Source organism: Monodelphis domestica, chromosome 1, assembly GCF_027887165.1.
Source record: "Monodelphis domestica isolate mMonDom1 chromosome 1, mMonDom1.pri, whole genome shotgun sequence".
In the NCBI taxonomy this organism is placed as follows: domain Eukaryota; kingdom Metazoa; phylum Chordata; class Mammalia; order Didelphimorphia; family Didelphidae; genus Monodelphis; species Monodelphis domestica.
Genome location: NC_077227.1, coordinates 513,819,704 through 513,833,130, shown reverse-complemented (window position 1 = coordinate 513,833,130; position 13,427 = coordinate 513,819,704). Strand labels below are relative to the sequence as shown.

Below are 13,427 nucleotides of genomic sequence, written 5' to 3'. Positions count from 1 at the left end.
TTTGTTGATATCTAGTTATTCTCCCCATCCCAGTGAAATTTGTAATAATAAACAATTAAGAAATCTAAGCAAAACCATTCTGACGGATAACACTTCACACATGCACACAGGTGTATGCAATGTTCCACACCCATAATCTACCCACCTCTCCAATGAAGGAGGGAGTGTATTTCCTCATCTTTTCTTCCCTGGGCCAAGATTGGTCATAATTTCTATTGTTCCTCTTTACTACATTTAATTTGGTACCTGTAGTTCTTCCTTTACTCTTCATTCTCCCATGGATCATCTACTTTCTTTCTCCCCCAAGCTTCTTTTATCTTCTTAAGTCCTCTGCCTTCTCAGCATACTAAACTTGCTTTCACATTTAGACAGCTAGAATATTTTTTTCTCCATTGTTCTCTGTCATAGAGACTGTCTCTGACAGTTGTATAAAGTATTTGAAAGACGTTTTGCATCGAGAGAAAGGGAGTGATATTATGATGACAATTGTAACAATCTTTTTTACTTCTTTGGGCTATAGGATGGCCGAGGCTTTGGTATTGGGGAGTTGGTATGGGGAAAACTTCGAGGCTTCTCCTGGTGGCCTGGCCGAATTGTATCCTGGTGGATGACAGGCAGAAGCCGAGCAGCTGAAGGCACTCGATGGGTCATGTGGTTTGGAGATGGCAAGTTCTCAGTGGTGAGTTCTAGGAGGCTTGTAGCTGTTGGGGGAGGGTACCATTTGGGCACAGGCCCCCTAGCCTTCAGCTTGAGAACAGATGGAAGGAAGTAGTATCCAGAATTTGAATAGTATAGGAGTTGTCTAACAATCCTTGCTGTTTTCCTGTGTCCTTGGTAATTCAGGGTGATGGTTTATATTCTTTCCCATTCTTCACTTTGTTGACTTGCTCTTTCTATCAGGTTTGTGTTGAGAAATTGATGCCACTGAGCTCCTTCTGCAGCGCCTTCCACCAAGCCACATATAACAAGCAGCCTATGTACCGCAAAGCCATCTATGAGGTCCTTCAGGTGAGTGTCAGAGGTTGAAAGGTGTAAGGGAAGGGCAGGGCAGAGAGTTGAAGTTGAGGGTAGGAATAGGAAGCTTTATGACTAGGACCAAGAGACTAGATCTTGTGGTATTACTTTCTGTCCTAGTAACAACTCTTTTTAAAAAAATAACCCTTACCTTCTGTCTTAGAATCAATACTGTGTATTGGTTCCAAGGCAGAAGAGTGGTAAGGGCTAGCCAGTGGGGGTTAAGTGACTTGCCCAGGGTCACATAGCTAGGAAGTGGTTGAGGTCAGATTTGGACCTAGGATCCTTCCGTCTCTGTGCTTGAACCACCTAGCTACCCCTTTCTCTTGGATCTTACAAGGTCTAACAAGCTGGAGCTCATTCATAGGAGGATTCTTCAAAGAAACCAGGGCTCTTAGTAGATAACTAATTGGTGGAGGGGTGTTGAGGGTTAAGGAACAGAACGTTAGCTTTCTTTTTCCAATATTTCAAGATCATGTCATGATAGAAAGTGTTCAGTCAGTTATTTAGGGCTGAAGCTTTGCTGGGCCAAAAGTGAAACTATCCTCTAACCAGTGAGCTTAGGTTAGACTTTTTTAAGTGTGGCCTTGAACAGCAAAGCTGTGACCCATGGATGGAAGTAGCCAATGGATTTCAGCTCATTGTAAGCAAAAATTTGCCAGTAATTAGAGTTATCCCAGCGTAGAATGGCCTGCTTTGAGAAGTAGTGAGCTTCCTGCCATGCTCCCTGCCACAAGAGGTCTCCAAGAAGAAGCTAGACAATGATTTGTTGAGGCCATCACAGAAGGGGCTCATGATGTGGACCCGGAGGGTACTGGATGCCCTCCGCCATCCGCTTCCAGCTGACTCAGTCTGTGGTCTGTGAGGCCCTCTGGCTGCAGGTGCTCCTGTTCCTTTCACCTCACCCCCTTTCTACTCTGTTCTTCCTCAGAGATTCTTCTCCTTCACTCCACCTGATCTGTGCTCCGCCCGCCCCCCTTCTACTCCCATATCCTGGCTATATCCACTCCCACTGCTCTCCTCTAGTCTGGCTGCGCCTCTGCGATTCTCTCCCTCACTCCAACCTGGCCATGACGCTCCCCCCCTAACGTGCTGCCCTACAGGTGGCCAGCAGCCGCGCTGGGAAGCTGTTTCCGGCCTGCCCGGAGAATGATGAAAGTGACACAGCCAAGGCAGTGGAGGTGCAGAACAAGCAAATGATCGAATGGGCTCTGGGTGGCTTCCAGCCCTCTGGCCCCAAGGGCCTGGAGCCACCAGAAGGTAAATGCCAAAAGCCCAAGCCACATACTCTAGCCAGGCAGAGCCTGAACTAGGCGGAGGATTAGGGAGAAGAGAGATAGAAGAGAACCGAAGCCTCTGGCTTGGAAACCAGTGGGAGTTGCATAGGCCTGTCCTCTTTCCATTGTCAGGCAAGAACTTGGTGGGGGGAACGGGCCCACTGGGACCCCAGGACTCCCTCTGCCTCTCCTGTTTACCTACCCCAGAGGATTTAGATAGTAGGACATGAGAACACCCCCTCCTCCCCCAGGCCAACTCCCAGTTAGGACTGCGATGGTTCAAGACCAGCTTTGGGTCTCACTGTTCCTTACCTGGCATTTTGTTAGCCAGTAACCAGCTCTTCCACCCTCCTCCCTGTACAGAAGAGAGAAATCCCTACAAAGAAGTTTACACTGATATGTGGGCCCCAGTAGAGCCTGAAGCTGCTGCCTATGCCCCACCTCCACCAGCCAAAAAACCCCGAAAGAGCACAGCAGAGAAGCCCAAGATCAAAGAGATCATTGATGAACGCACAAGAGGTAGCGATGGGCCGGGTGCAGGGTGTACTGCCTGCTGGATTCTGTTGGGAGGGTGCTAGAGGCCAGAGGGACAGACACAAAAACTCTTCCTTCTCTTTGACTCTTTGATTTTCTTTATCTGCAGAGCGGCTGGTATATGAGGTGCGGCAGAAGTGCAGGAATATCGAAGGTGAGTGAATGGATCATGGCTGGAATGGTGTGTCTTTATTCTGGGAGAATCTACTTAGAAGATACCTTGATTTGAACCCAATGCACACAGATGCTCTTTAGAGACACATGGTCTGGCCAGTCCTGCAGGCATTTCCCCACTCATTTAGGAGAAAGCATCCCTAAACGTCCTCATTACTTCTATATGAATCCTCCCATTTGTTGAAGGGGTGGGGAAGGAGAGAACCCAAAGGATACAAGGTCTTCTTCCATGTTTCCAAGAATTGGGCTTCAGCCCCTGAACTGGGGTAGAGCCACCAAATCTGGGTTCCAGAACCACAATCCTTTTTTATCCTGCCAGACTGAACATTGTCAAACCCTTTCCCATTCCAGTAATTTGTTATCAAAGTAGGTGACCCAGCCCCAGTTCCATAGTGGGGTATTCATAAAAGAAGCTCAAGAGTGGATCTGCAAAGCTGCCTTCTTTAAGTCTATCTTGAGTAAAATGGTTTTTTGCCTCTGGACATGTCTGCATCCTACAGAAATTTTGAGTAAGAGAAGAGGGTTGTTTTTGTTATTTGGCTCTTCCCTGCCTTTTAAATGTCCTTTTTAAAAATTATGGATTCAATCCTAAACAAACATGAACCTTTTGTACCCAAAGAACAAAAGAATCCTATATGGAACTGTGAACTTTAAAAAGCAATTTTTTAAAAGAGTGTTTATTAAATCTAACATGGTAATAACATTGTCCTCTTGTCCTATGGGACCCTTTTATGGCCAAGTAGGATTGGAGATGGGCCAAGGATGAATTCTCTTGATACCCTAAGCTTGGAGAACTGCTTCTTCTAGTGAATATTCCTTTGTGACTTTGTTTTTATTTCTAGTAGACTTTGCTGCTCCAGGAGATAACTGGCATCCCAGATCTAGGATACAGGCATTTTCTACTCTTGTGCCCTGGAGAACTTTTCCATATCTTTCATGACCTCTCATCTACTTCATATATCACATTCTTTTCCTTTTTCCTCTTGACACGTTGAGCCAGATGGTGGGCAAGGCATTGGTCAGATCCCACTGAGATGCCTTCCTGCTTTATTTATCCTCAGACATCTGCATCTCCTGTGGGAGTCTCAACGTCACCCTGGAACACCCCCTCTTCATCGGAGGAATGTGCCAAAACTGCAAGGTAGGGGGCCGGGAAACAGAGATGTCACCATATCAAAAACTTCAGGGTACCCTAGAGGCGTGGCTTCCTGACTTTTTACACCCGGCCTGTGATGGAGTGGGGTAGAGGCATATGGGCCCATTTTTAATGATGGAAAGAAGATATACAAGTGTGGAGTTTCTTCTGCTGGGTCAATAAGGATTCTGTCTCACTGGCCTCTGTTATTTTTCTCCTGTGAAAAATTCCTTTCCTTCTCATAATGTCCTGTGCTTCCTCTTATTGGGAACCCTGTTCCTCGGGCTCTCCCCACCCCGGGGCCTTGTTAAGTGTATGACAGAAAGGAGGATTAAGGGAAAATGCTCAAGATGCAGGGTTGCCTGGACAAAAGGTAACTGGCTGTCCAATTATATCACCCCAGGCACCTTTGTATTACTCCAGTTAAGAGCTGGAAGGACTACTGAGGCTGTCTTGTCCAACCCTGTTATTTTGAGGCTATCTTGACAGAATAAGGAGAATAACCAGCTTCCTCCTTACTCTCTCAGCCTTCATTAGACTTAGGGAGATCATGGAATCCCAGACTGATTTCTGAGAGGGACCTTAAAGACTATCTGGCCCAAACCCCCTATTTTAAGGTGGAGGAAACTTGAGGTCCAGAACAGCTAAGGGACTTTACCAAATTAAAGCAAAGGTGCAAATAGTCCAGATTTGAACCCAGGTTCTCTGGCTCCAAATTTGGCATCCTTCCTGTTCTACCTACATTGCCTCCATTTGGTGGTGGTTATGGGTCTCCTAGGTGAGACTGGCATAAGAATCTAGGACTAATGAAGAGAGAGCCCTGGGCTGGGGGTTTGGTTTCTGGGCCTATCTTTTGCCCTGGTTTCCTGAAAGTTGGGGGAGCTTGCCCTGATGCTGGTGCTTTTTGGGTGTTGCCTCTGATGCTTACAGAACTGCTTCCTGGAGTGTGCCTATCAGTACGACGATGACGGCTACCAGTCATATTGTACTATCTGCTGTGGGGGTCGAGAGGTCCTCATGTGTGGGAACAACAACTGTTGCAGGTGAGGTCAATCCCTAATTCCTCAGCACATTCATCTCTGGACCCTCTGCCTTGTCCTGGACCCCAGCACTTCTTAGCCTCATGTTCCCAAGCACCCCTTGCCCCAGCCCCAGAGCTAGCTCTCTTGGCCACTTGTGATCAGCAGACCCTGTCCCAAGTCCAGTGCTTTTTGCCATGTCCATTTCATTTCAAACCCTCTGCTCTGGGGCTGTTCAGAGAAAATGGCAGAGCTAAACCAGGCCACCTTTCTTTTCCCCTGTGGTCCTAGGTGCTTCTGTGTGGAATGTGTGGACCTGTTGGTGGGACCAGGTGCTGCCCAGGCAGCCATCAAGGAAGACCCCTGGAACTGCTACATGTGTGGGCACAAAGGCACCTATGGGCTGCTGCGGCGGCGAGATGACTGGCCGTCGCGCCTCCAGATGTTTTTCGCCAATAACCATGACCAAGAGTTTGTGAGTGTCCCCTGGGGGCCCCCCTCCCTCTGTCTTCCTATGGAGAAATCTCAGCTCCTGTCCTTCAGTTTGGGGTCTTTCATGGTAGTCTGAGGAATTGAGATGGAATAAACAAGGAACTAACCTGAGCTCAGGACTTAAATTTGGGTCAGTCAATATGAAGATTTGGAGGCTGAGATGGGATGATTCTGGCTGTAAAATAGGTCCAAGTTATCTGAAGGTAAGCTGCTTTTGAAGATTTCATTCCAAAATACCTAACTTGGGCTTTTGTGCTTCTTACTTAGGACCCTCCTAAAGTTTATCCCCCAGTCCCAGCTGAAAAACGGAAGCCAATCCGGGTGCTATCTCTTTTCGATGGAATTGCCACAGGTGGGTGAGGGGCCAAGTTCTTAGATCCTGGGACTCCTGATTTCTTTATGTGGATTTCACAAGACAGGGATCATAAATTTGGAGATGGAATGGACCTTAGTGGTCATCTAGTCCAATCTTCTCATCTTGCACATGAGGAAACTGAGGTACAAAGGGGTTAAGTGGCCCAACGTCACAAAACTACTAAGGGGCAGAGTTAAACCTAGGATGTCTGGCTCCAAACCACAGATGCTTCCCATTCCACTGTGATCATCCTTTTTAAGAGAGAAGTATCCATTCTTAGAATTTTCATTGCTTCAGATGAGTTAGAAAGAGGGTAGGGAGAGATCATGACCCAACTATTAACTAGGATTCCCTGGGGGAGCTTCAGAGGCCCAAATATGAGGACCCTGGATTAACAATTATATCTGTAGCACTGACATGCTGTATGAACCTTGAGAGGGGTGAGTTTCTTGATTAGTCTTCTTCCTCAGTTTGAATAATGTTAATAAGACTCCAAGAAGTTAGTGTCCTACCCACAAGTAGTAAGTGTCAGGAGCTAAATTTGAACCCATGTCTTCTTGATGCAAAGTCCAGCACTATCCACTCTACATGCAATGCTGTTTCTAGACTACTTTGGGGACTCAGATATGGGTTGTAGATCAGATAAGCTTTAAGATACTCTTCAGAACTCAGTTGCCCTGGCTGTCACAACAGCTCCTTAGGAAATGGAGCTACACAGTTGGGAGTAATTCCAAGTCTTCCACAGATCCAGTTTCTATTTAAGCCAATAGGAGGCTTTTGCCTCAGGTTGGACGTGTCCTAGAATCAGAAGGTCTCCAAGGCTCCATCTAGTACGCTGTTCTTATTTTCAAATAACCTGGTCACTCACTCCATCATCTGGCCTAGCTCAGCCCAAACTACTTCAAGTTTGCAACATGTGGTGAAACCCTAATCCTTTCCCCCAGCTTCACCGTAATGATTTGGAATTGGGATTCTTATAATCCAGAGCTTTAGGAAATAACAGTGGAGAGGGTGGGGAAAAAACCAAGCTAGGAAGACTGTTCAAGCTCATCTTTGGGCCAGTGTCCAAGTGCAAAGCCATGGACAACAGCAAATGGTGGTATTTTCTGCTGGCTGACCACAGGACTATTGGTGCTGAAGGACCTGGGGATCCAGGTAGACCGCTACATTGCCTCAGAGGTGTGTGAGGACTCCATCACTGTGGGCATGGTGCGGCACCAAGGGAAGATCATGTACGTGGGGGACGTCCGCAATGTCACCCAGAAGCACGTATGTCACCATGCAGAAGAACTCCACCTGTTCTCTATCTCTTTCCCTTCCATTTGGTTTTTCCCATTTCCCCTACCTTTTAAAAACCCTCCTCCTTCCTACTCTGTCCTTTCTATCCCTTCTTTTGGGGGGGCAGGGGAGGATTCAGACTCTGTTTTATACTTTGTAGGAGATTACTAGGTAAGGAAACTCACTCTGCCAATACCGATATAGCACCTTCCTGCAACTTAGTCTTAGAGAGTCTAAATCTGTGAAGTTAAATATCTTGACCAGAACCACTTATCTAGTATGTATCAGACAACGTAGGGCTTCCTCACTGTTCATCAAGCTATACTACCCCTCTTCCAATTTTCCTTTCCTCCTTTATCTCTCCCAGTCTGCCTTTGGCAGGTGGGCGTTGTTTGGCCAAATGCAACTGTACTAGATTGAGGAAACCTGCTTCACTCATGGAGCAGGATGAAAAGGCATTGTCCCAGTGGAGATAGAATCCTAGGATCCTAGATGTAGAGGTGGTTCGGGAACCTTAGACATCATCCAGCTCAAACTCCTCATTTTATAAATGAAGAATCCAGTAGGTCTAGACAAGTATCTAGAGTCACACAGGCAGTGAGTCATAGAGATAGGATTTGAACCTGGCTCTTGGACACAATTGACTGGAGGAATCTGGATAAAGTTGTTTCACACTGAAATGGTTCCCCATTTCCAACTTTTAGAAACTTTGAAAATTATTTAAATGTAGGATAGCTAGATGACTCAGTGAATAGAGCCAAGCCTGGAGATGGGAAGTCCTGGGTTCAAATTTGACCTCAGATACTTCCTAGCTGTGTGACCCTGGGCAAGTCACTTGTCCCCCATTACCTAGCCCCTACTGCTGCTGCCTATGAGCCAATACTTAATATCGATTTCTTTTTTCCTTCATATATTGATATATTATTCATTTTATACAAAATAAAAACATAGACATATTTGCGATAGCAGAGCCATAAACACATCCGGAGCTATACTAGGAATTACCCTTTAGTATTGATTTCTTAGAGAAGGTAAGGATTGATGGATATAAATGTCACTCTTTGCCCTTAAAATGATCAGTAATGCATTTAGACATTCCTGCCCTGGATTTCTAAGTCTCCACAGTCTTGATAGAATGAGATCATTTGATTATACATCTAGAGCCTCAAGGGACTGTTGTTGATCAGTCATTTCTTACTCTTCATGAACCCATGGACCATAGCACACCTATGTGAGCTGAGGATGTCCATGGGATTTTGTTTTGGATTTTTTTGGCAAAGATGCTCAGGGCTTTGCCTTTTTCTTCAATGAATTAAGACAAACAGGGATTAAGTGACTTGCTCAGAGTCACATAGTTAGCTTCTGAGTCTGGATTTGAACTCAGCCTTCTTGAGTATAGGGCCAGCACTCTTCGAGCCTCCCAGCTACCTTAGGGGCCAAATCCTCATTTTATGGTTGAGGAAATTGAGGCCAGAGAAAGTGACTTGCCCAAAGTCACACAATAGAGATAGTAAAGAACAGAGCTGGATTGGACCCAGCTCTTCTTTTTTCCTAGTCCATGTAAGGGAAGTCTGGCCTGATTAAATTTACCTGTATGTCCTGCCTGTATCCCAAGTCTCATTTTAAGAATCCGTTTCAGAATGCTTGTTGTCCTCTATTAATGGAGCTAAGGATTCACTGTTGCATCTCTTTCCTTCACAGATACAGGAATGGGGCCCTTTTGATTTGGTGATTGGAGGCAGTCCCTGCAATGATCTTTCTATTGTCAACCCTGCTCGGAAGGGTCTTTATGGTAGGTGGCCCTCACTGTGTTCCCTACCCTTGCATTTTCTGGGTCATCATCATCTTCTCTGGGTCCTTCTGCCCTTTCTTCCCAGTCCCAACAGCGTCTGGTGTAGGCACTAGCTTCTCTCTGCTGCTGCTTGACCCTCCCTTGGGTCCCAGCTGATGATCTGGTTTTATGTTCTTCCAGAGGGCACTGGACGGCTCTTCTTTGAGTTCTACCGCCTTCTGCATGAGGCCCGGCCCAAGGAGGGCGATGACCGCCCCTTCTTCTGGCTCTTTGAAAACGTGGTGGCCATGGGGGTCAGTGATAAGCGGGACATCTCACGCTTTCTAGAGGTGAGGCTGGCTACGCTGGTTTGGCCAGCTCTTGGATGGGGTCCTCTCCTGCCTTGGGCTGTTGCTTCATCATCCCATCCCTCAGAGCAAAAGCCGGGGGAAGGGAGCTGAGGATTGCCCCTTTGCAACAGCAGGTGAGCCTCATGGCTAAGGGCTTGCTGAGAACTTTCCAAAGAACATACTGAATTTCCTCCTGGGTTGGCTTTTGCTCTTGCCATTTGGATGTGGGTATCGAGGATCATAGATTAAGACCTGGGCATTGAATCTGACTCCTCATTTTATAGATGAGGAAACTGAGACCCTGATAGGATAGGACTTGTCCAATGGTCACATAGCTAATGAAATGTCCGCGACAGGATTTGAACCCGAGTCGTCTTGATTCCCAAGCCCTATAACTCATTTTGCTGTATTCACTACAGTTACCTATATCATGAAGGAACAACCAAAACATTCTTATTATTTAAAAAAATAAGTGAGGGGTGGGGGAAGAGGGGGCAGCTAAGTGTCTAGGGAGCCTAGCTTAGAGACAGGAGGTCCTGGGTTCAAATTTGGCCTCAGACATTTCCTAGTTGTGTGACCCCAAGCAAGTCACTTAACCCTACTTCTTACCTCTCTTCTGCCTTGGAACCAATATACAATATTGATTCTAATTTAAGAAGTTAAAAAAAGTGGGAAGGGGAGTGTGGATATACCAGAGTCTTAGGGAAATCGAGTCAAGCTTCCCTGGCCATGCAGAAATCAGTGTTTCTTGTTACTTATGCATGTCCTCAAAGCCAAGGCTTTTCTGCTGCAAAATAAGATTTTAATTTGACCAGAACAAATGGATTAGAATTCCCTTGGCAGAAGTTGGGGTTCCTTACTTGAAGCAAGGGACTTTGCAAGAGTGGGAGCATGGGAACTGAGAACAAGAATTGCCTCATGTAGGTGAAACTGCCCCATCATGTTAAAGTCGGCACATGTGCCATTGTTGTATTGGTTATTCTTATCACCGTATCCTAAATATGAACCGTTTTGGTGATACCCGTTATATATATAATAGGAGTAAAGTTGAAAGGAACTATAAGATTTGTTTTGCTTTGGTTGGAATCAGCCCAACCTTCTCATTTTACAGAGAAGGAAATTCTGGAAAAGGGAGGTTTTATGACTTTACTCTGTTCCCACTGCTAGTAAGAGCCAGGATGCAAATCCTCCTCGGCATGGTGGGAAAAAGAATTGCTGCTGGAGCCCGTGGACCTGGGTTCAAATCTTGGCTTTGACCCTAACTGTGTGATGTTGGCAGGAAAGTTCACCATCCTGGGTCTTGGTTTTCTCATTTGTCAAAATGAGAGGGCTGGACTAGACGGCATCTGAGGTTTTCCCAATTGCAGCTCTATGATCCTTGATCCCACCTCTCTAACCCAGTAGTCTCTTGATGCCCAACCTAGTTCTTTGGTGGAAGGCATTAGAGCATGGTGCTCATAGTAGATCTGACATACCTTGGTTTCTTGAGAAGATGCATTGGAGAAAAGTATCTAGAGGAGTAAGACACTGAAATCATGAAATTTGTTTAATTAGAAGGATCTTCAGAGGTCACCTGGTCCAAATCCATCATTTTAAATTTGTTTTGTTTTATATTTTCTTTATACAGTACATTTGTCAATTCAGTAGACAAATAGTTTCATAGATTTGATCATGTTACATATGTCCATCTGATTAAAATTTTTTTTCTTTGAACCTATCATTTTTAAGTTAATGAAGCCTTACCTTCCATTTTAGGATCAATAGTATTGATTCTAAGGCAGGAAAAATGGTAAGGGCTAGAATATTGGGGTTAAGTGACTTGCCAGCCAGGAAATGTCTGAGGTCAGATTTGAACCAAAAACTTCCTGTCTCCAGACCTTGCTCTCTAGCCACTGATTCGACTAGTTTTCTCCCTTAGCTTATTTCTGATCCCACTTTACTCAATTCTGCAAGGCAATAGGATAGATTCTGATGATAAAAATGAAACTATCCTTGCTTTCAAGGGATTGTAGTCTGTTGTGAGAAATAATACATAAGATATTTAGGTGGATAGAGCATATGCTGAATTTATAAAAGGTGATTCTTTTTTTCCCCCAATGTCATTTTAGTTTTATTTTCTTCTTGTTTGTAAAGGTTTCACATAGAATAGCACATAATTGTCTTATTTTTTATGGTAGAATAATTATTTATGAGCACCAGATCCAACTGTGAATTTAATTGATAGTCCTATGATTATGGTTGATTTTTTTTAAAGTGACTATATATTTATAAATAGATATATCTAAACAAAACAATCACTATGATTGTAAAGTGATATTGATACATCTATTACGACAAACAGCAACAATAGAAAAAAACAGCAATAGCAACAATAGCAATAAATAGCAGCAATAGTAATAGAAACAATAGTAGCAGTCTCAGAAGCAACAACTGCTAGCCATTATATAACACTTTATTTTGTGAATGCTTTATATGCTCTCATTTGAATATCACTAGAGCCCTGTGAGTTCTTAGCCCTATTTTATTTTATTTATATTTCTGAATTATTTAATTAATCCATGGTTACATGATTCATTTTTCCCTCCCTCCCCCTCTTGTAGCCAACGAGCAATTCTACTGGGTTTTACATGTGTCATTGATCCAGACCTATTTCCATATTATGAATATTTGCACTAGGGTGATGGTTTAGAATCTACATCCCCAGGCATATCCCCATCAACCCATGTGATCAAACAAGTGTTTTTCTTCTGTCTTTCTACTCCCACAGTTCTATAAAAGGTGATTCTTGAGTTAGGAAGAGCAACCAGAAATTGACTTTGGCCCCAGATAAAGATTTAGAGCAGAAAAAATCCTTAGAGGATGTGAAATCCAATACATTCATTTTACAGATGACACAACTAAGGAGAGAGATTGTGACCTACCTAAGTTGGTACAGGAAGCAAATAGGGCCCACTGGCTTTAAATCCAGTTCTCTTCTCTCTGTGCCTAACTGTTGGAATGGTAGCTTTTGCCATATCAGATAGTAGTTTTCTTGAAGGTTCTGGTTCTGTTTGAGGACTAAGAATAAGACGCTTCAGCCTTACAGGAATGGAAGCCGAGATGCCTTCATTTATGGCTTGGAGGACTTTTATCAGTGGCCTTTGCAACCCTCTTCATTCATTTTTCCATCTTCTGTCTTACAGTCCAACCCTGTGATGATTGATGCCAAAGAAGTGTCAGCAGCGCACAGGGCTCGCTACTTCTGGGGTAACCTTCCCGGTATGAACAGGTTGGTGAGAGCAGGGTGAGAGCACCAGCACATTTGGGGTGATTTGCATGGTGTGGAAGGGCTCAGAATCAGAGCCCATGGAATGAACTTTGCTTCCCTTCTTCTTCTTGTCCACCACATCTCCTGCCCTAACCCCTTTCCCACCCATCTTCTCTAATTCACCAGCCTTCATTCTATCCTTTCTTGTTTTTCTGTCTGCAAAGATCAAGGTGGAACTGACATCCAAAAAGTTACAGCACTTAAGTCACATTCTCTGCACACAGTTTTATTACTTGGTATAAATAATTGTCCTTTCCTCCTGGAGCCTCTATTTTTTTCCTAGCAGTGAGGATGATTTTGTGCTGATTGAACCCTATAATATATAACCATGTCAAATGAAATTAGGTACGTAAATTTGCTTTGCAAACTTTAAAGGGACCTATGATTTCACTGGTGCAAACTGGCATCTTCTTACAATTCATAGTCTCAGAGAATTCCCAAAAGCACTAAGGTTAAGTGACTTACTTGTCCAAGGTGACCCAGGCAGTATGTGTTAGAAGTAGGACAAGGTCTTCATGACCAAGTCTTTGTCCATACTCTGAAAACTTTTAATTCTAGATGGATGGAAGGAATGAATGAATGAATAAATAAATAGAAAGAATGAAAGAATAAACAAAGATCTTCAGAGATCTTGGTGTAGGGGGGATAGAGGTAGAGTCTCTTAATCCATGATATCAGTCTAGGGAAGACCTGATGCAATTCTCCACAGATATGTAAGTTG

The 13,427-nt window shown here is 44.4% G+C and overlaps 1 protein-coding gene across 5 annotated transcripts in view; it reads left to right on the top strand.

Moving 5' to 3' along the window:
• The window catches only part of DNMT3A (DNA methyltransferase 3 alpha), a 166,579-nt gene that overhangs the window by 137,956 nt on the left and 15,196 nt on the right, over window positions 1-13,427 (top strand). For 3 of the 5 annotated variants that reach the window (XM_007475932.3, XM_056813135.1, XM_056813136.1), the window contains 13 exons: window positions 521-679; window positions 901-1,008; window positions 2,118-2,274; window positions 2,655-2,810; window positions 2,935-2,979; window positions 4,061-4,140; window positions 5,065-5,177; window positions 5,445-5,628; window positions 5,913-5,997; window positions 7,124-7,269; window positions 8,980-9,070; window positions 9,251-9,399; window positions 12,582-12,667. In XM_007475932.3, the coding sequence (XP_007475994.1) occupies window positions 521-679; window positions 901-1,008; window positions 2,118-2,274; window positions 2,655-2,810; window positions 2,935-2,979; window positions 4,061-4,140; window positions 5,065-5,177; window positions 5,445-5,628; window positions 5,913-5,997; window positions 7,124-7,269; window positions 8,980-9,070; window positions 9,251-9,399; window positions 12,582-12,667 (1,559 nt within the window). Of the gene's footprint in view, window positions 1-520; window positions 680-900; window positions 1,009-2,117; window positions 2,275-2,654; window positions 2,811-2,934; window positions 2,980-4,060; window positions 4,141-5,064; window positions 5,178-5,444; window positions 5,629-5,912; window positions 5,998-7,123; window positions 7,270-8,979; window positions 9,071-9,250; window positions 9,400-12,581; window positions 12,683-13,427 lie in introns of all 5 variants that reach the window. The other 2 variants (XM_016423800.2, XM_016423812.2) reach the window with 1 other exon arrangement.